The sequence below is a fragment of the Oncorhynchus mykiss genome, chromosome 15, assembly GCF_057628025.1.
Source record: "Oncorhynchus mykiss isolate SJ-2025 chromosome 15, ASM5762802v1, whole genome shotgun sequence".
Lineage (NCBI taxonomy): Eukaryota > Metazoa > Chordata > Actinopteri > Salmoniformes > Salmonidae > Oncorhynchus > Oncorhynchus mykiss.
The window spans coordinates 64112151-64135062 of record NC_143036.1 but is presented as its reverse complement, the minus strand read 5'-3'; the positions used below and the strand labels follow the sequence as shown (position 1 = coordinate 64135062).

The following is a 22912-nucleotide window of genomic DNA, read 5'->3' as shown; positions in this document are numbered from 1 at the left end:
AACCGTGTAAACCCGAGACAGTCCTAACTGGTGCAAACCACAGAGACAGGAGACAATCACCCACAAGAGACCTAAAGAATATGGCTGCCTAAATATGGTTCCCAATCAGAGACAACGATAAACACCTGCCTCTGATTGAGAACCACTCCAGGCAACCATAGACTTACCTAGAATACTTAACTAAACACAATCCCATAACCTACAAAACCCCTAGACAAAACACACCACATAAATCACCCATGTCACACCCTGGCCTGACAAAATAATAAAGAAAACACAAAATACTAAGGCCAGGGCGTGACATATCAACCTTATATTGAGTAGTTTCTGTTGGTTTAGCCTACAGTACATACAAATGTGTGGTACATTAGTACAACCTCTATTGCACCTCTATGTGTTCTGTCCCCTCCCCCCTCCACACCCTCGACAGTGCTAGAGGAAGAAGCTGATGATGCTTACAGGTCAATAGAAAGTGGTGATTGGCTGCTCTGTGTGATGGGTGTGACTTTATTCCCCGAATCACCGAGGCCAGGAGAGAATGGAGAGACTACATCCCAAGGGAGGACTGCTAGATGGTGAGGGAGCGGCGTTGATAATAAGGGGAGATATGCTGGAAGGAAAGAATGAAAGAAGATAAAGAGAGTGAGCGGGAGAGAGAAAGCGAGCAAGAGAGAGAGAGCGAGAGCCGCCCGTGAAAACTGGGGCCCGCGGCGCACATCGCTCCATAGTCCAGCAGAGAATGGAAGCAGGCTGACTGATTTGTGCCTAATACAGTTGTCACATCCTATTAACAGCCACATCGACAACGTGCAGCACAAACTCTCAGTCAGGGCCGTTTAGGGGTGACCAGGGGCAGCCAATGGCATGACAGGCCTAGCTGAGGGATGGATGATGGGACGAAGTACTGCTTGATGGGAGCGGGGGCGGATGATAAAAGGTTATAGGGGTTAACTCTGGACAGAGGACATGCACTGTACAGAAAATTTGCTATGTAGTTGTACATTATATTTACTATGTAGTTGCAGCTGTATAGTATTTTTACTATGTAGTTGAGCAGAATATTTACTATGTAGTTGTTCAGTATTTTTATATGTAGTTGTTCAGTATTTTTACTATGTAGTTGTAGCTGTTCAGTATTTTTGCTGTTTAGTTGTTCAGTATATTTCCTATGTAGTTGTACAGTATTTTTACTATGAAGATGTAGCTGTACAGTATATTTACTATGTAGTTGTACAGTATATTTACTATGTAGTTGTACAGTATATTTACTATGTAGTTGTTCAGTATTTTTGCTATGTAGTTGTTCAGTATATTTCCTATGTAGTTGTACAGTATATTTAATATGTAGTTGTACAGTATATTTACTATGTAGTTGTTCAGTATTTTTGCTATGTAGTTGTTCAGTATATTTCCTATGTAGTTGTACAGTATATTTACTATGTAGTTGTACAGTATATTTACTATGTAGTTGTAGTTGTTCAGTATGTTTACTATGTAGTTGTACAGTATATTTACTATGTAATTGTACAGTATTTTTACTATGTAGTTACAATAGTTGTAAATATATTATGAGATAGCGTTGTTGACTTTATTCCAAACGTTGTAGATGTATGCTAGTACAGCCAGAACACACTGCTTCTCTGGGGGCACAGCACCCCTCGTCTAGTGAAGTGAACTTGGGTGAATCTTAACATTTACATTTCAGTCATTTAGAAGATGCTCTTATTCAGAGCAATTAGGGTTAAGTGCCTTGCTCAAGGGCAAATCAACAGATTTTTCAGCTAGTTGGGTCTGGGATTTGAACCAGCGACCTTTTGGTTACTGGCCTAATGCTCTTAACCACTAAGCTACCTGTCGCCCCTAAAATCTAAACAAACCATTGGAATCCACTTCTCTACATCTTTGAATGCGAGTAACTGTTGCTATGTGCTACATAATTCCAACGGTTGGAATGTAGTTAGAATTACACCGTGGCGGCTTTGTAGACAGGGTCCCGTCCAGGAGCCTTCTTATTTTCTCCCCACCCACACAGCCACGCTCCCATGTGGAGTGGCAGTATAGGAGTATCTAAGGCCTGACCTCGAGAGGGAGGCAGAAGCTGGAGTCAGAAAGCAGCCGTATACCCGCAGTCCCACTGCCTTTAATAGATGCGGAGATTCAGATATGGTCAATGGTCAGACATGGTCAGTACAGAACATGTTCCCGCCACACTGTTGATGATGATCTCTGGTCTCTGAGTGGTTTCACCGTTTTACAATGGCCTGCTTTTTATAAACCTGTCAGTCAGTCAGCTTTATATATGTAAAGAGAATATGCTTTAAGAACTTCCCAGTGTTGTTCCTGCCAAACTATTTTCAGAGTGAAGCCTTTATTACCTTGTTATTAATTTCATAAAGTTAATGAGATCGCACAGTACATTAAAATGATACTCCATTAAGTTGATTCAAATGTATTATTGGTTATTCCTCAGGTGCTTGGGGAAATGTAGTGTGGATTACATGTGGTGTGAAGCCGATGTGGAGAGGAAGACAGATATAGATTTATATACATCTGGTTTTAATGGTTTAGAATTGCAACTAATATGCAGCAAGCAGCATTAAACTGATATGCATTAAGACTCTTTCTACCACAGGAGGTTGGTGGCAACTTAATTGGGGAGAACGGGCTTGTGGTTATGGCTTGAGTGGAATAAGTGGAAAGGTATCAAATACATCAAACACATGGTTTCCTGGTGTTAAATACCATTCCATTTGCTTCGTTCCGGCCATGATTATGAGCTGTCCTCCCCTCAACAGCCACCTGTGCTTTCTACAAATTGCTAAACTGTCTCCTAAAGCTAGAATCCATAGTTGCTAAATATATTATAAATGAATGATACATACCCATTGATTGTTGAAGAATATAATTTATAAATGCCTCATGAGCTTAGTTCAACTGTTGTACCCCATCAGATCCCAGATCCTAAAATATAACTTGTTGTACTTCAATGTTTGTAACACTGTAAATGTAAAAAAACAAAAAAACATATAACTTCAAAAGATATTAAAACTATAGTTTTGATGCACAGTCCTTAGTATCCCATAGCTCTGTCTAGGAATTTGAGATTTATTACATTGCTCCAAGCCCATCCCACTGTTTAAAAAAAAATCAAAACAGAGGCTGGGAGTCACTTTGTTATTGTTTCAATCAAGGATTCTAGCTTTAATATGTAACGAGACTGATGATAGTACTGTTGAACCATGCTGTCATACTGTACAGGTGCTGTTGTGCACTCCAGAAACAATGCTTTGGTTGTGCTGAGGGGAAGGGAAAGCATATAAGCCCCAAACGTCCTCTTCTCTCAATATACACAGTATCTTCCTCTTCCCCTTTATTACTTTTCCAATCTGCATTTTGATTCATTCTACAAACACGCCAAAGAGAAAACAGAACTATATTATGCAACTGTCTTATCAAAACTTTCCAAAATGTGAAGCCGCAAGACCAGATGCTGCCTCTCTTCATCATCATTTATTTCACTCCTCAACATCAGAAACTGATTAGAGTTCATATGGAATATCTTTGGGTATAAATGGTTTGCAAGGTTTCAGCATGCTAGTCTATATCAATCATGGTCAGCTGATTACTTTTGAGGGTGACTTAATGTAAAGGCTCTGTGGAATTCTGTGCACCGCAAATATGGAAGCAGTTGAAGGCTCAAGCGAACACTGATACAGAAAAACAGTGGTTACATAACCAATTGTCAAGCGTTTATATAAAATCACTTAAATCCCTTCAATTAATCATATATTTTACAAGTGCAATCTCTATCAATTAACATTTTCATTAAATCAATGTTCCAAATAAGTAAGGCTGTATAATTAAGCAATAAGGCACAACGCATCGCGGAGACACAGACCTAAGCCATGGTATATTGGCCATATCCCACAAACCCCCGAGGTGCCTTATTGCTATTATAAACCGGTTACCAACGTTACTAGAGCAGTGAAAATAAATGTTTTGTAATAGCCGTGGTATACGTTCTGATATACCACGATGGCGGCCAATCGGCATTCAGGGCTCGAACCACCCAGTTTATAATCATGTATATAATGTATATAATCATGAAGCACAATGTTATTGTAGTATTTGTCAATTTGTAGTCTGTCTCTGTCTCTGTCTATGCTATGAAGTGATGTCATTGTGTTGGGATCTCCCTGGCTGCTGTATGAACCCGGCACGGCCTGTCTCACTAATCATCAGCCAGTTAGCATTGACAAGACTGATAGAGATGGATTACTGCAACATGGTCAGCACATGGATTACATGTCAGTACTCTGACTAGCTGACCGAGGTGGAGATGCTCTTATAGGTATCAGAGCTTGACAGAAAGCTGGAGATGAGTTTGCTACGTGGGGCAGACAGAAGAAGAGAGAGGAAATAAAAGAAGCAGGCCAGACAGAAGAAGAGAGAGGAAATAAAAGAAGCAGGCCAGACAGAAGAAGAGAGAGGAAATAAAAGAAGCAGGCCAGACAGAAGAAGAGAGAGGAAATAAAAGAAGCAGGCCAGACAGAAGAAGAGAGAGGAAATAAAAGAAGCAGGCCAGACAGAAGAAGAGAGAGGAAATAAAAGAAGCAGGCCAGACAGAAGAAGAGAGAGGAAATAAAAGAAGCAGGCCAGACAGAAGAAGAGAGAGGAAATAAAAGAAGCAGGCCAGACAGAAGAAGAGAGAGGAAATAAAAGAAGCAGGCCAGACAGAAGAAGAGAGAGGAAATAAAAGAAGCAGGCCAGACAGAAGAAGAGAGAGGAAATAAAAGAAGCAGGCCAGACAGAAGAAGAGAGAGGAAATAAATGAAGGGTAGTAAGAGCGGAGAAGAAAGAGGAGGAGGAGGAGGAGGGAGGAAGATAAGGAGAGCATGTAGGGTGAACTAGACCTCATCGATACCATTCAATTTACCATGTGGCACACTTTAATATTTTTCACCTTCATGTTTAATTCAAACCTTCTGAAATGAGAATGAATGGCCTTGCCTGGGAGGAGAGAAAGCTTCTTAGTTGTCAAAGTTTTTGACACGGTCTCTGAAAATGCGATCTTTCATTTAATTTAATGAGATTCTTCTCCAACTTTTCTTTATCTTTGCGGTGCGATAGAAAACTACTGCCTGGTCACTAGCAAGACAACTAAAGAGGACATGTGCAGTCGTAGCCAAAAGATTTGAGAATGACACAAATATTAATTTCCACAAAGTTTGCTGCTTCAGTGTCTTTAGATATTTTTTGTCAGATGTTAGTATGGAATACTGAAGTGTAATTACAAGCATTTCATAAGTGTCAAAGGCTTTTATTGACTATTACATGAAGTTCATGCAAAGAGTCAATATTTGCAGTGTTGACCCTTCTTTTTCAAGACCTCTGCAATCCGCCCTGGCATGCTGTCAATTAACTTCTGAGCCACATCCTGACTAATGGCAGCCCATTCTTGCATAATCAAAGCTTGTAGTTTGTCAGAATTTGTGGGGTTTTGTTTGTCCACCTGCCTCTTGAGGATTGACCACAAGTTCTCAATGGAATTAAGGTCTGGGGATTTTATTGGCCAAGGACCCAAAAAATCAATGTTTTGTTCCCCGAGCCACTTAGTTATCTTTTTTGCCATATTGCATGGTGCTCCATCTTGCTGGAAAAGGCATTGTTCGTCACCAAACTGTTCCTGGATGGTTGAGAGAAGTTTCTCTCGGAGGATGTGTTGGTACAATTCTTTATTCATGGCTGTGTTCTCAGGCAAAATTGTGAGTGAGCCCACTCCCTTGGCTGTGAAGCAACCCCACACATGAATGGTATCAGGCTGCTTTACTGTTGGTATGACACAGGACTGATGGTAGCACCTCAAACAATCGGAAAGGGGATTCATCAGAGAAAATGACTTTACCCCAGTCCTCAGCAATCCAATCTCTGTACATTTTGCAGAATATCAGTCTGTCCCTGATGTTTTCCTGGAGAGAAGTGGCTTCTTTTCTGCCTTTCTTGACACCAGGCCATCCTCCAAAAGTCTTCACCTCACTGTGCGTGCAGATGCACTCACACCTGCCTGCTGCCATTCCTGAGCAAGCTCTGTACTGGTGGTGCCCCGATCCCACAGCTGAATCGACTTTAGTAGACGGTCCTGGCGTTTGCTGGACTTTCTTGGGCACCCTGAAGCCTTCTTCACAACAATTGAACCGCTCTCTTTGAAGTTCTTGATGATCCGATAAATGGTTGATTTAGGTGCTATATTACTGCCAGCAATATCCTTGCCTGTGAAGCCCTTTTTGTGCAAAGCAATGATGACGACACGCGTTTCCTTGCAGGTAACCATGGTTGACAGAGGAAGAACAATGATTCCAAGCACCACCCTCATTTTGAAGCTTCCAGTCTGTTATTCGAACTCAATCACCATGACTGGAGTGATCTCCAGCCTTGTCCTCATCAACACTCACACCGGTGTTAACGAGAGAATCACTGACATGCTGCCAGCTGGTCCTTTTGTGGCAGGGCTGAAATGCAGTGGAAATGTTTTTTGGGGATTCAGTTCATTTGCATGGCAAAGAGGGACTTTGCAATTAATTGCAATTCATCTGATCACTCTTCATAACATTCTGGAGTACATGCAAATTGCCATCATGCGAACTGAGGCAGCAGACTTTGTGAAAATTTATATTTGTGTCATTCTCAAAACTTTTGGCCACGACTGTACTAGAAAATAAGTTCAATATCAGTTTCACAGATCATTTAAGATAGAACTGAAAATAGGGTATTATTCATTGTTTTGAGAGAGAAAATAAACATAGAAATTTTTGCCTCGCTTTCTATTGGAAACGGGTTCATATTTTTGCTGCCTTGGGATTGTTTTACCAAAGTGAAAAATGGAGGTGCCATATACTGTCAAATCTGTAGGAAGAAATTGTGTTACACTCCATTCCTCAAGATCAATGCAGCATCTAGAGATGTGACAGATGTCCTAACTTTACTCTCCCTTTAGAGTTCTGCCCGAGCATTCATTTTGAATATGGTTTTATTTTTTTTATTTTATTTCACCTTTATTTAACCAGGTAGGCTAGTTGAGAACAAGTTCTCATTTGCAACTGCGACCTGGCCAAGATAAAGCATAGCAGTATGAGCAGAAAACACAGAGTAACACATGGAGTAAACAATTAACAAGTCAATAACACAGTAGAAAACAAAGGGGGAGTCTATATACAATGTGTGCAAAAGGCATGAGGAGGTAGGCGAATAATTACAATTTTGCAGATTAACACTGGAGTGATAAAAGATCAGATGGTCATGTACAGGTAGAGATATTGGTGTGCAAAAGAGCAGAAAAGTAAATAAATAAAAACAGTATGGGGATGAGGTAGGTGAAAATGGGTGGGCTATTTACCAATAGACTATGTACAGCTGCAGCGATCGGTTAGCTGCTCAGATAGCTGATGTTTGAAGTTGGTGAGGGAGATAAAAGTCTCCAACTTCAGCGATTTTTGCAATTCGTTCCAGTCACAGGCAGCAGAGTACTGGAACGAAAGGCGGCCAAATGAGGTGTTGGCTTTAGGGATGATCAGTGAGATACACCTGCTGGAGCGCGTGCTACGGATGGGTGTTGCCATCGTGACCAGTGAGCTGAGATAAGGCGGAGCTTTACCTAGCATGGACTTGTAGATGACCTGGAGCCAGTGGGTCTGGCGACGAATATGTAGCGAGGGCCAGCCGACTAGAGCATACAAGTCGCAGTGGTGGGTGGTATAAGGTGCTTTAGTGACAAAACGGATGGCACTGTGATAGACTGCATCCAGTTTGCTGAGTAGAGTGTTGGAAGCCATTTTGTAGATGACATCGCCGAAGTCGAGGATCGGTAGGATAGTCAGTTTTACTAGGGTAAGCTTGGCGGCGTGAGTGAAGGAGGCTTTGTTGCGGAATAGAAAGCCGACTCTTGATTTGATTTTCGATTGGAGATGTTTGATATGAGTCTGGAAGGAGAGTTTGCAGTCTAGCCAGACACCTAGGTACTTATAGATGTCCACATATTCTAGGTCGGAACCATCCAGGGTGGTGATGCTAGGCGGGCATGCGGGTGCAGGCAGCGATCGGTTGAAAAGCATGCATTTGGTTTTACTAGCGTTTAAGAGCAGTCGGAGGCCACGGAAGGAGTGTTGTATGGCATTGAAGCTTGTTTGGAGGTTAGATAGCACAGTGTCCAATGACGGGCCGAAAGTATATAGAATGGTGTCGTCTGCGTAGAGGTGGATCAGGGAATCGCCCGCAGCAAGAGCAACATCATTGATGTATACAGAGAAAAGAGTCGGCCCGAGAATTGAACCCTGTGGCACCCCCATAGAGACTGCCAGAGGACCGGACAGCATGCCCTCCGATTTGACACACTGAACTCTGTCTGCAAAGTAATAGGTGAACCAGGCAAGGCAGTCATCCGAAAAACCGAGGCTACTGAGTCTGCCGATAAGAATATGGTGATTGACAGAGTCGAAAGCCTTGGCAAGGTCGATGAAGACGGCTGCACAGTACTGTCTTTTATCGATGGCGGTTATGATATCGTTTAGTACCTTGAGTGTGGCTGAAGTGCACCCGTGACCGGCTCGGACACCAGATTGCACAGCGGAGAAGGTACAGTGGGATTCGAGATGGTCAGTGACCTGTTTGTTGACTTGGCTTTTGAAGACCTTAGATAGGCAGGGCAGGATGGATATAGGTCTGTAACAGTTTGGATCCAGGGTGTCTCCCCCTTTGAAGAGGGGGATGACTGCGGTACCTTTCCAATCCTTGGGGATCTCAGACGATATGAAAGAGAGGTTGAACAGGCTGGTAATAGGGGTTGCGACAATGGTGGCGGATAGTTTCAGAAATAGAGGGGCCAGATTGTCAAGCCCAGCTGATTTGTACGTGTCCAGGTTTTGCAGCTCTTTCAGAACATCTGCTATCTGGATTTGGGTAAAGGAGAACCTGGAGAGGCTTGGGCGAGGAGCAGCGGGGGGGGGGCGGGGCTGTTGGCCGAGGTTGAAGTAGCCAGGCGGAAGGCATGGCCAGCCATTGAGAAATGCTTATTGAAGTTTTCGATTATCATGGATTTATCGGTGGTGACCGTGTTACCTAGCCTCAGTGCAGTGGGCAGCTGGGAGGAGGTGCTCTTGTTCTCCATTGACTTCACAGTGTCCCAGAACTTTTTGGAGTTGGAGCTACAGGATGCAAACTTCTGCCTGAAGAAGCTGGCCTTAGCTTTCCTGACTGACTGCGTGTATTGGTTTCGGACTTCCCTGAACAGTTGCATATCACGGGGACTATTCAATGCTATTGCAGTCCGCCACAGGATGTTTTTGTGCTGGTCGAGGGCAGTCAGGTCTGGGGTGAACCAATCCATCCAATCCAATCCAATCCATCTGTGGTGCCAATCCATCTACGTTTACTTCTTAGTCCAGCACTCTTCAGGCTTTATTGTCTATAATAAGGTGGGATGTCCTGTAAATCATCTGCTTTAAAGTGTGATGTGATGTGATTATAATCAGCAGGCTTACTAGCGAATGATAATTACGTTAGCACATTGAAATGTTCCCTTCAATCCTCATTAGGTATTGCAGTGGGGACATTTCAAAGGAACACAACAGCACCCAAGAACATTGATTGAGTTTTAACCAGCCATCAACATTCTGTATATCGGCCTGCTGCTCTTATATACTGCACTGTATGAACTTTAGATCACCCCATGGTGACTCATTTGAGACATGTATGAGACATTAGCATGCCAAGTAGGGGAATGTAGGGAGTAATGGCCTATGTCCTCATCCCCATGTGGCGAATAGATACTCCAACCCATACTCTGGAGAGTTTATTACAAACACATAAAGCAGTTTTAATGACCACCCTGAGCCTCTCCTCAGACAAGCAGTGTGTGTATGGTACATCTACCAGGCTTAGAAGAGTGGGGGGATGGGGGAAGATGTTGGGCTGCAGGCAGGGAGTTGGAAGAGAGAAGAGGAGAGTTAGAGAATTTCATTACCTTCATTTTTATCCCCAGTGTAGAGCCCTATTGAATTTTCTCCAAATGGCAACTTTTATAGTCACTTTCTGTCTGCTGGCCGGGTTTGTTTTTTGCTCCAGAGTGCTTATTTGATGTAATAATAGTGCTACAAACAGCCATTCATCACAGAGAGAGCGGGAGAGAGGGACATATAAAGCCATTTGATAACGTGGGCTGAGGGGGGGGGGGGGGGGGTAGTAGAGGGTGGAATATAGATGTGCAGTTCTTCCTGTTAGGGAGGCTAGAGACTATGACATGAGGAAGATCTAAATTGCATACTTCCTGTTTTTTCTCTCTCCTCATCTCCTTCTGAAAACCCATTGGAGGAGAAGGTCAGAGGGGAGGGACCTCTGCCTTTCTCATCCAATGGGTTTAGAGATGGAGATGAGGAGAGAGGATCTGAGGAGCATGCAATTGAGATCTTCCCATAGCCTTGAACATCTCTTATCTTGGCCTTGCCCCTTCACACTGATTGACATTAACCTTTGATAAAATGTTCAATCTTCTATCATCAGTGGCTATTTTGACCCATCGGGAGCTTGGTTTAGTCCTGATGTGTTTTTATTAACCTGTGGGTTCAGCAGACCTGGTATCTATTAGTTCCATTGAATAGTACGAGGGAGGTAATGGAAATTGCCATGGAGTGAAGAGCAGATGCCAGGAGATGGGGGGTTACTTCCTCTCTACCACCCAGAGCCAGTCGCACTCCTCTGGGCTGACTGAGTGATGAAAGGAGCTGTTACACCACATGCCTTACAGACCCCAAACTAACAAATGTAATTGTCTTGGCCGAGCCTTTCCAGTAAAACAAAGCTCTGTATAAGATCAGTTTTGCTTGAACTATAGACATTTGAGTAGTGTGAAAAGGGTAACTGACAGCTGATCTGAGATCTGGGAGACGGAAGGATGACACGAGGGAGAAAGAATGGCGCTAAGAACAAACTGTACAAACCAACATTTGTGAAATATAAGTGGTTACTTTCTCCTATGAGTCAACTACAGGAGAGATAGTTACATGTTCCTCTCCTGTCTTCAACCCAGAGGGAGTGGACACTCTGTGTCACGTGCCTTGTTGCTCCTGAGTTTCGCAGCGGTCTAAGGCACTGCGTCTCAAGTGCTAGAGGCGTCACTACAGACCCTGGTTCGAATCCAGGCTGTATCACAAGTGGCCGTGATTGAGAGTCCCGTAGGACTGAGCACAATTGGCCCAGCATCGTCCGGGTTAGGGTTTGGTCAGGGTAGGCCGTCATTGTAAATAAGGACTTGTTCTTAACTGACTTAATAAATAAAAGGACAGAGCTCTGTCTAGCTATGCTCTCCAGAGCAGAGCGCCACTGAAGTTAGGGGGGGCCGGCAGGTAACCTAGTGGTTAGAGCACTGGGCCAGTAACCGAAAGATTGTTTGTTCAAATCCCGGAGCTGACAAGGTAAATATCTGTCCTTCTGCCCCTGAACAAGGCAGTTAATCAACTGTTCCTAGGCCTTCATTGTAAATAAGAATGTGTTCTTAACTGACTTGACAAGTTAAATAAAGGGGGGGTCAGTGATTATGGCTTTGAGTGTGGAGATGGATCAACGGAAGTTGAAGATCCCTGGTATCTGTGATGCATGCCATTTGGTGAGATGCAGATCCAGTGGTTAGCGTGAGACTGAGGAGACCCTGTCTATCCTTGATATTGAGTGTTTGCCTGATAAAGTCATGCTTGGATATGTTAGTTATCCCGTGAGAGTTTTTGTGGGTGTCAAGGTTATGGTCATGTTGCAGCAGTGTGTGGGAGGGACATTCCGAGGTGTGGGAAGTGTGCAGGAGGACATGGGACAAAGGAAAGTGTAGTTTCAGAGGTGAAAGTAGGGTGTTGCAATGTTGAATCTATGTTGCTGGGGATCATGTGCGAGTGAAACAGGTTGAGGTTCCAAGGGTTTGAGCAGTGCAGAAAGTGACATATGCTGAGGCAGTGAGGAAAGTAGAGGATGAGGGGCAAAGGGTAAGGGATTATGAGAGAATACCAGTAAGTAGTAGGGCAGGAATGAGTGTCCTTAAATAGTTTGTGTTTTAGCAAGGTTGGTTTCTTGGCGTATAGCTATGGTAATTAACTGTACAGCACAGATGAAAAGGAACAGAAGTCGCAGAAGATAAAGTAGTAGCAACAGCAGAAAAGTGATTGGGAGTGAAAGATTTTACTGTAGAATGGGTACAGGAGATATTGAAAAAAGGAGTCCTGTTCTCCCAAGCTAGTGGCCAGGAGTAGGAACTGTTAGAGAACAGTAGTGGGATAGGGGGTGTTTTGATTTTATAGGTGCAGGGTTAGTGGGTGGTGCAAATTGTATTTTTCCAGTTCACATTTCCATATATTTTTTGTTTGTTGTTGTCACAAATGTGGAATTCACATTCCGAACTGTGAGAAAGACTGCAATACTGAAAAAAACGTATCGTCAGGCGGAAATTCACACGAAGAAGAGCTGCGTTCTCGGGTCGTCACTAGTTACCACAGCCACAAATTCATAAACCCCTCCCATTTCTACAATTTATCTTGAACATAATCTTAACTACACTTATAACATTATGCCTAAACCTAAACTTATTTTTTTAGAGTTAATTGTTTAGATCTAGACAATTTTGACTAGATTTTGGCAAGCCGACTGAAGGGTTAACTTCCGGATGTGCGGCATCGGAAACGCTTCACGAGTGAAAGGCGGACCCCTCCTCTACTGTCCTTTCTTTGAAACTTTATTTTTTTAACAATTGCCTGCACTCTAGAAGTACCAGGTGTTCAATTTGGAAAATTATTTAATTCATGTAACACTGCAAGTGTTATAGACGTCTTTCCCTTTACTACTGAGAGATCTGTCAAGCATTGCTTGCCTAGAGAGAAGTTTGACAGCTGCCTTTTTCAACAGGGAAGCCGCAGTGAACTGTTGAACACAAGAAAATGGGGGATAAAGAATTGATGTGGGCCTTGAAAAATGGAGACCTGGACGAGGTTAAGACCTTAATGAAGGTACGATATACTGTAGATGACCTACTCGCAAATCAGCCTGCTAAGTGTGCTATCTAGCGAACAATAGCTAGCTATGTTTTGTCTGTATAGCTAGCAAACGTCGTTAGCTAGCTATGGCGTTGCAAGGTTAGCTAGCTAGGTAGCTAACTTTCATAGCTAGCTTAGCATGCATACATTAGCTAACTATCCGTTCACTCAACTATCACAAACTCATTGTAGTTAGCTAGCTAGAAGGTTTGCGTTTACAAACGTTTGTAACAATCGCTAGCTATATTGGGTAGATTGGATAGGTAGCGCTAGCCAAGTAATTTACCATACTATAGATACATGGCTAGCTAGCTACGTTGCATCCCCACTGCAACAACCCACTGCAACAACTTGTCATCTGATTTAATCGGTGTGTCTGTTTGCTATTGCCTAATGAATGACAATTTCTGCAGACAAGCGCATATATATACGTTTGCTAGCTATAGGTACTTGACATATATATCAAGTACCTAGCTAACGTAAACTACTTATTTAGCTAGATGGTTGGCTCCTGCTTGAGAATCAGTTATGCTTGGTTTTAGCAAGCAGTCTGTAACTAGCTATAGCCAGATCCACTTGTCCGTGTTGTGACAGCTAGTGTGAAGTGGGCGGGTGTCAAAGAGCTTTGTTGCAAGGCAGATCTATCTAGATGGCTGGCTTGCTAACTTCATGGTGTTGAAAACATTAAGTAGGCCTAATCGTACTACGTGTCTGCTTTGAATGAAGATGTTCAGGGAAACTGTTCAAATTATTATTATAATTCAGCCTCCATACTGAGGCTCACTAATTCAGGCCACACCTAATATAATTTTTAGAGCACTGACACATTAGCTATTGGTCTGTAAACTGGTCATCATTAGCCACTAACTTATTTTGGTCCAATTCTAGACATGAAATAGGCTCTGAAACTTAAATTAATCATATTTGAATTACACTTCAATGGTGGCAGTTTTTTTGTAGGCGTCTCCTTGAAATAGATTGGCTGTGTGCCTAGGGTTGTTGTTCTGTTGGAAGGTGAACCTTCACCCCAGTCTGAGGTCCTGAGTGCTCTGGAGCAGGTTTTCATCAAGGATCTCTCTGTACTTTGCTCCGTTCATTTTTGCCTCGATCTTGACCAGTCTCCCATTCCCTGATGCTGAAAAACATCACATGATGCTGACACCACCTTGAACAGATGGCAGGAAAATGATGTGGCTATATTGAAGCAACATCTCAAGACATCAGTCAGGAAGTTAAAGCTTGGTTGCAAATGGTTCTTCCAAATGGACAATGACCGCAAGCATACTTCCAAAGTTGTGGTGAAATGGCTTAAGGAAAACAAAGTCAAGGTATTTGAGTGGCCGTCACAAAGCCCTGACCTCAATCCTATAGAAAATGTGTGTGCAGAACTGAAAATGTGTGTGCAGAACTGTGTGAGCAAGGAGGCCTACAAAACCTGACTCAGTTACACAAGCTCTGTCAGGAGGAATGGGCCAAAATTCACCCAACTTATTGTGTGGGAAGCTTGTGGAAGGCTACCCAAAACGTTTGGCACAAGTTAAACAATTTGAAGGCAATGCTACCAAATACAAGTTAAGTATATGTAAACTTCTGAACCACTGGGAATGTGATGAAAGAAATAAAAGCTGAAATAATTCTCTCTCCTATTATTCTGACATTTCACAGTGGTGACCCGAACTAACCTAAGACGGGTAATTCTTACTAGTATTAAATGTCAGGAATGGTGGGAAAACAATTTAAATGTATTTGGCTAAGGTGTATGTAAACTTCTGACTTCAACTGTAGGTCTAACTCCTGTGAAATAGCTTAGCCCTGAACATTTGTGGTCAGTATTTAGGCTCTGCTTTCCTTTTCAGCTTTTGGTAATTGAGTCTAATCAATGTCAGAGGTATGGCTATTTCATAAGTCTTTACTGATTTTGGCAAACAAGAACATTAATAAAGCACTCATATTGATCTCAAAGGCTGTGTTTACACAGGCAACCCAATTCTGATCTTTTGCCACTAATTAGTGCTAAGGCCAATCATATCAGATGTTTTGCCAGTAATTGACCAAAAGATCAGAATTGGGCTGCCTGTGTAAATCCAGCCCAATCATCTCAGATTACAATTAAGTTGCAGTAGGATGCAAATGTTTCAGATATGGGCCATTCAATTGCAGGGATGGGTAATTCTGCCCGTTGCCAAATTTTTTTCAAAAGCAGGCAGCTCCTAGACACTTCATACTGTACATGTGGATATTAGACTGTGATCCACTGTGGTTTCCCTTATCCCTCAACCCTAATGAAACCATTTAAATTAGGCCCCGTGTCACCCAGCTCCTGGAGGTAATATTTGAAAACTATTAGAATGGGGATGAGATTCCATCATGCCTAATGGATTCACTTGGATTGGTTGTAAAATGGAGTGGAGTCCATTTCCCACTGTTTTCCTTGACCTTCAGGCGAATTGTGATACAGGGGAGCATGCCAGAGGCAGACCAGTGGGGCTTTGTGGGTGATTGGTGCATATAACCAGTCATACAGCTAGTGACGAGAGCAGTTTGCCTACACATGTCACTGTTGGGGGAAAGCAGTTATGTTTGTCATATGTATTCATAAACTCAGCAAAAAAAGAAACGTCCCTTTTTCAGGACCTTGTCTTTCAAAGATAATCTGTAAAAAAAAATAAATCTAAAATATCTTCACTGTAAAGGGTTTGAACACTGTTTCCCATGCTTGTTCAATGAACCATAAACAATTAATGAACATGCACCTGTGGAACGGTCTTTAGGACACTAACAGCTTAGACTGTAGGCAATTAAGGTCACAGTTATGAAAACTTAGGACACTAAAGAGGCCTTTCTTCTGACTCTGAAAAACACAAAGAAAGATGCCCAGGGTCCCTGCTCATCTGCGTGAACGTGCCTTAGGCATGCTGCAAGGAGGCATGAGGACTACAGATATGGCCAGGGCAATAAATTGCAATGTTCGTACTGTGAGATGCCTAAGACAGCGCTACAGGGAGACCGGATGGACAGCTGATCGTCCTCTCCAGTGGCAGACCACGTGTAACAACACCTGCACAGGATCGGTACATCTGAACATCACACCTGCGGGACAGGTACAGGATGGCAACAACCACTGCCCGAGTTACACCAGGTACGCACAATCCCTCCATCAGTGCTCAGACTGTCCGCAATAGGCTGAGAGAGGCTGGACTGAGGGCTTGTAGGCCTGTTGTAAGGCAGGTCCTCACCAGACATCACCGGCAACAACGTCGCCTATGGGCACAAACCCACCGTCGCTGGACCAGAGAGGACTGGCAAAAAGTGCTCTTCACTGATGAGTTGCGGTTTTGTCTCACAAGGGGTCATGGTCATATTCGCGTTTATCGTCGAAGGGATGAGCATTACACCGAGGCCTGTACTCTGGACGAGATCGATGTGGAGGGTCCGTCATGGTCTGGGGTGGTGTGTCACAGCATCATTGGACTGAGCTTGTCATTGCAGGCAATCTCAATGCTGTGCATTACAGGGAAGACATCCTTCTCCCTAATGTGCTACCCTTCCCGCAGGCTCATCCTGACATGACCCTCCAGCATGACAATGCCATACTGCTCGTTCTGTGCTTGATTTCCTGCAAGACAGGAATGTCAGTGTTCTGCCAAGGCCAGCGAAGAGCCCAGATCTCAATCCCATTGAGCACATCTGGGACCTGTTGGATCGAAGGGTGAGGGCTAGGGCTTGCAAATCTGGTGCAGTCCATGAGGAGATGCACTGCAGTACTTAATGCAGCTGATGGCCACACCAGATACTGACTTGATTTTGACCCCCCCACCCTTTGTTCAGGGACACATTGTTCCATTTCTGTTAGTCACATGTCCGTGGAACTTGTTCATTTTGTCTGTTTAATCTTATGTTCATACACGCATTTGCTTAAAATAAACGCAGTCGACAGTGAGAGGACGTTTCTTTTTTTGCTGAGTTTATTTGAACTGCAGAAAGGGCAAATAGCGTCTGCAGCTGCTGTCTCAGTTTATCCAATAGGAACCCTTCTAACCAGGCTACATTAGCCGAACTCATGAGAGAGTAGAGGGGAACGTGTAAACTCTGATTACAACACATGGATTGACCATAGGCTACGTTTACCTGAGCTATGACCTATCAAGCTTCAGAAATCCAATGAATTGCAGCAACGGCATCCATTGGATCACTGTGCTGTCTAGCCTAAGCTTTTGAGAGCAGGTGAGTGGTGCGAGCATTATCCAAAGCCTGTCTCTAACCTCTTCTGAGCCAGATTGATTATCACGCCCGGCCGGCACAGCTAAAGACTAGCCCAGACCCTGACCCTTCCCCTGATGGCCTCGTTGCCTTAGGGCCGATCCGGGGTAATGGAATTATGCGGAGACTCAAACAAAAACCATTGATTTCAAAGTTTGACAAACCATACAACTCTATGCACAAGGACTTGCCTACTCTTAACAATTTCCACTGAACATTTTACAAAAACACATTTTACAGGAACTATGCATAAACTAAGTTTGGTAACTTAGGGACATATTACTGTAATTCTGTTACCAGACTTTGCATCGTTTTTTTTGTTAGTGTAAATTTAATTTAATGTGGAAATTGTTTGAAGTAGTCATTGTGCATAGAGCTGTATGATTTTGTTAAACTTTGAAATCAATGGTTTTAGTTTGGCATACATTTTAAAGTGAAACAATCTGAGTCTGCTGGAGACTGACACAGAGACGAAGGATAGCCATACACTCTCAACCCCAGCTCCAGTGTCTCTCCATCACACTATTGCTTCCTGTAAAAATATATATCTCTGTCACACAAGGTCCGAGTAGGTACTGTTTCATGTTCATGGGTACACCGTAGGTCCTAGCTAACATATAGACTTATAGAACTGCTGTCTGGGAATCCATTTCTGTCCTTTTGCTAGTCAGGTACTTTAGAAAGTCATTCAAAGCTAACATGGGTTGGTTTTATGCAGCATAGCAGGATGCTTATCAGGTGAATACATTCCAGTCTTCTTTCCTCAGGCCACATAGCCAGCTAATGAGAAAGGTGCTATGGTATGACATGGCACTGACAACGCTGACCGGTCTCTGTGATGAGTGTTATCTCTTCAGGACTACCCACCGCTCCACACAATGGACTGTGGCTATAGAGCCTGCCTTTCCTCTCGCCTGCAGGCTTGACAGTTTGAGGCCTCGCAGTACCACAGCAGGGAGACTCTGGGAGGAGTTGTCTTGTATGGTGTTATTGTGTGACGGTCTCTGTGTGTTTTGAACTGAGGGGGGTTTCTGGCACAATAAGGGATTTCCATTGTATTAAACACTTACTGTACTGACATGCACACAGTTCTGTTCCTTTTTTAGGAAGCGGGTGACCAAGCCTTAATACAGGAGAGGAAGTTGTGTCGGTGATGGTGTCTTAACCGTGTTTTTTAAAACATTTTTAGGATGAGGATGTGAACAGGACCCTGGAGGGTGGCAGGAAGCCCCTGCACTATGCTGCTGACTGTGGCCAGGCTGAGATGCTGGAGTTCCTCCTCTCCAAGGGAGCAGATGTCAACGTAAGAGCTGCTAGTGGGAATACTGCTAGCAATATAAGCCTACTGCTTTTATACACTTATTAGAATACTGCTGTCTATATAGGCCTACTGCTGTTATACACTTATTAGAATACTGCTGTCGATATAGGTCCTACTGCTGTTATACACTTATTAGAATACTGCTGTCTATATAGGCCTACTGCTGTTATACCCCTATTAGAATACTGCTGTCGATATAGGTCCTACTGCTGTTATACACTTATTAGAATACTGCTGTCTATATAGGCCTACTGCTGTTATACACTTATTAGAATACTGCTGTCGATATAGGTCCTACTGCTGTCAATATAGGTCCTACTGCTGTTATACACTTATTAGAATACTACTGTCGATATAGGTCCTACTGCTGTTATACACTTATTAGAATACTGCTGTCGATATAGGTCCTACTGCTGTCGATATAGGTCCTACTGCTGTCAATATAGGTCCTACTGCTGTTATACACTTATTAGAATACTGCTGTCGATATAGGTCCTACTGCTGTTATACACTTATTAGAATACTACTGTCGATATAGGTCCTACTGCTGTTATACACTTATTAGAATACTGCTGTTGATATAGGTCCTACTGCTCTATTATTAGTATTTAACAGCAGCATTCTAATATCAGTCCCTTTTCATTTTATTAGTACTGATATGGAAGAAGGCTGTGGTGGTGGGCCTCTCTGTCACCGATCTGCTTACGTTAGAGATCAGTTATTACTGATGACCAAGGAGGAAGGAATGATGCGTTTTCCCATTCTGTGTTTGCATTAATTTGCTTATTGAATGGTACCAGAGAACAAGTCCCTTGTTCTGTATCCACTCCTACAATGCTTCCACTATAGTCAACCACATGCTGTAGTAACGACAGAGACGGCAGGTAGCCTAGTGGTTAGAGCGTTGGGCCAGTAACCGAAAGGTTGCTAGATCGAATCCCCGAGCTGACAATCTGTCGTTCTGCCCCTGAACAAGGCAGTTCCTAGGCCGTCATTGAAAATAAGAATTTGTTCTTAACCGACTTGCCTAGTTAAATAAATAAAAAACGACGCAGACTGACATGACTCAACTACTAGTGTTGTTCAGACCTGTAGAGAGTGGTTAAGATTTAGATTTGGACCAATGGGATTCCTGTTTTTATAAGGGACTTGTCATTCTCCTGAAGCCATCTCCCCAATCAATTCCCTCAGAGCAGCAAAGACTAACTGACCACAGTCTGTCAGAAAGCTCCCCTGAGCCTGTACCCATTACCACACTGCAGTGGAGGGAATCGATCTGCTTTTACAATGGGATTGAGTAGAGTGATGGTTGTGGCATTTACAAGTTAGGGAAGGGGACCTTATTGTATTGTACAGTTCTGCGCTAGTATCTTTCTAGGTAGCCTCGGTGTGCAACTATTCTTAATATCATTAGAAATACTTAACCTTATTCAAAGCTGTACTTTGGTCTCAATCCCCTCAGGCCCTCAATAATGCAACAAAATGAACGTGCTTATGGGTGTCACTGACCCAAGACGTTATAGTTAGTTTCACACAGACACGTGTTGACCGTTCAGGCGATACTTTCTAGAACTGGACGTTCTGACCTTAATGTACCTGTGTGAATTTGAAGGGCTTGTTAACTAGGCCCAACTCTCACTGCACACAGTCTGTAGAGCCATGTCCCCTCCCAACCTCCCTTAGCTGCCTCATGGTCTGATCAACACACTTGTCGTTCCCTCCAACATCCATCAGTTTGGCTGTTACACCATTTTGCTTCATCTAGTCTTTTATCACTAACACACACACACACACACACACACACAGAATGTGTAACTCTGTCTCTCTTCCCCAGTCCCTTCAGATAAGGGGCCCCAGCCAGGGCTCCTGAAACAGGGGAGATAAATAGTGGCAGAGTGGGTTTCCTTTATTATTCATTGATGTGATAAGGAGAGAAATAAAAGCGCTCCCTCTGAGTTATTTCCTCTGATAACGAGAGTGCCCTTGTGTTGGAGGCAGGGACGACTGGTCTGCTGATGTATGGCGCCTGTCCACGCCACGCCAAACCCGCCCACTCTCTTTTTCTCACACTTTCTTTGGTCTCCCACAGGCCCCAGACAAACATGGTATCACTCCCCTGCTCTCTGCAACGTACGAGGGTCACCTGACCTGTGTCAAGATCCTGTTAGAAAAGGTAACGCCGCACACACATGCACAGAGCTGTCTTTACCCTCGTCAGAGCCATTTCTGTGTTGGAAGTTATGTGATTTGTAACTGCTGCTGAGAGGAACTCCTGTATGACAAAGGACTACAATGAAGGCTGAATGTTCAGTGACTGTCTGGTCCTGCCTGCCCAAACCTTCTGTTCTGTGTGGAGGGAGCTGGAATGTTCCCAGACCTCATCACACAGCACTGCTGCTGTTTGTTCCTATCCCACTAGCTAGCTCCACACACACACACCTCTCGCTCAGCTCTGGAACACTGAGATGATGATGATGATGATGATGATAATCCAGTGGCTGAATGTGACACCTCTGTAGTTAGGAGGAGTGGTGGTGCGGTGCCAACACTTCTCCTGGACACCAAGGAGCTGCATTTACAGTCCTGTAATGCAGCCATTTTGGATTCATACAATCAATGTGTTCTTTGAGCGGTGAATTATTAAAAACATCTTACGCATAGTACCCAGTAACTACCATCACAGTGCAGTCGTAGAGCAGTGATTTTCAGACCCTGTTTGTTTGATGCAGAACTGTGTGCATACAGGACATGATTTGGGCACTGCCTTGTGGAGGAGTCAGTCACTCACTGTGTGGTGTTTTCATTCAGCTCACGTTTCCCAGCTGCTATCATGGCGTGCCGACTCAGTGAGGTACCTGTAGTGCAGCCACATAGAAATTACAGATGTCTCTGTTCTCTAATAGTAAGCCCTATGGAGGCTTATATCACTTTCCTCTCTCTCTCCCCCTCTCTCTCTCTCTCCCCCTCTCCCTCCCCCTCTCCCTGCCTCCCTCTGAAAACGTGCCAAACTGCTGTGAAATGGATGCAACCCCCCCTCCCTCACTCGTAGCTGCACAGCACAAAGGGTAGACGCACAATATGGACATTTCGTTACCTCGTGAATGTGCCTTTTTTATGTCAGTACAATTACAAATTGCTTTCATAAAACGTGTGTGTATATATAGGTGTGTGTGCGTATGTGTATATACACTGCTCAAAAAAATAAAGGGAACACTTAAACAACACAATGTAACTCCAAGTCAATCACACTTCTGTGAAATCAAACTGTCCACTTAGGAAGCAACACTGATTGACAATACATTTCACATGCTGTTGTGCAAATGGAATAGACAACAGGTGGAAATTATAGGCAATTAGCAAGACACCCCCCAATAAAGGAGTGGTTCTGCAGGTGGGGACCACAGACCACTTCTCAGTTCCTATGCTTCCTGGCTGATGTTTTGGTCACTTTTGAATGCTGGCGGTGCTTTCACTCTAGTGGTAGCATGAGACGGAGTCTACAACCCACACAAGTGGCTCAGGTAGTGCAGCTCATCCAGGATGGAACATCAATGCGAGCTGTGGCAAGAAGGTTTGCTGTGTCTGTCAGCGTAGTGTCCAGAGCATGGAGGCGCTACCAGGAGACAGGCCAGTACATCAGGAGATGTGGAGGAGGCCGTAGGAGGGCAACAACCCAGCAGCAGGACTGCTACCTCCGCCTTTGTGCAAGGAGTAGCAGGAGGAGCACTGCCAGAGCACTTCAAAATGACCTCCAGCAGGCCACAAATGTGCATGTGTCTGCTCAAACGGTCAGAAACAGACTCCATGAGGGTGGTATGAGGGCCCGACGTCCACAGGTGGGGGTTGTGCTTACAGCCCAACACCGTGCAGGACGTTTTTCATTTGCCAGAGAACACCAAGATTGGCAAATTCGCCACTGGCGACCTGTGCTCTTCACAGATGAAAGCAGGTTCACACTGAGCACATGTGACAGACGTGACAGTCTGGAGACGCCGTGGCGAACGTTCTGCTGCCTGCAACATCCTCCAGCATGACCGGTTTGGCGGAGGGTCAGTTATGGTGTGGGGTGGCCCTCCATGTGCTCGCCAGAGATAGCCTGACTGCCATTAGGTACCGAGATGAGATCCTCAGACCCCTTGTGAGACCATATGCTGGCCCTGGGTTCCTCCTAATACAAGACAATGCTAGACCTCATGTGGCTGGAGTGTGTCAGCAGTTCCTGCAAGAGGAAGGCATTGCTGCTATGGACTGGCCCGCCCGTTCCCCAGAC

General features: G+C 44.0%; 1 protein-coding gene across 6 annotated transcripts in view; it reads left to right on the top strand.

Moving 5' to 3' along the window:
* LOC110490487 (myotrophin) overlaps positions 1 to 22912 on the top strand; it is a 73081-nt gene that overhangs the window by 38874 nt on the left and 11295 nt on the right. For 2 of the 6 annotated variants that reach the window (XM_090200777.1, XM_090200778.1), the window contains 3 exons: positions 12934 to 13034; positions 18511 to 18624; positions 20732 to 20815. In XM_090200777.1, the coding sequence (XP_090056903.1) occupies positions 12966 to 13034; positions 18511 to 18624; positions 20732 to 20815 (267 nt within the window). In that variant the 5' untranslated portion in view covers positions 12934 to 12965. Of the gene's footprint in view, positions 1 to 12758; positions 13035 to 18510; positions 18625 to 20731; positions 20816 to 22912 lie in introns of those variants that run through there. The other 4 variants (XM_036944877.2, XM_090200780.1, XM_036944876.2 and 1 more) reach the window with 4 other exon arrangements.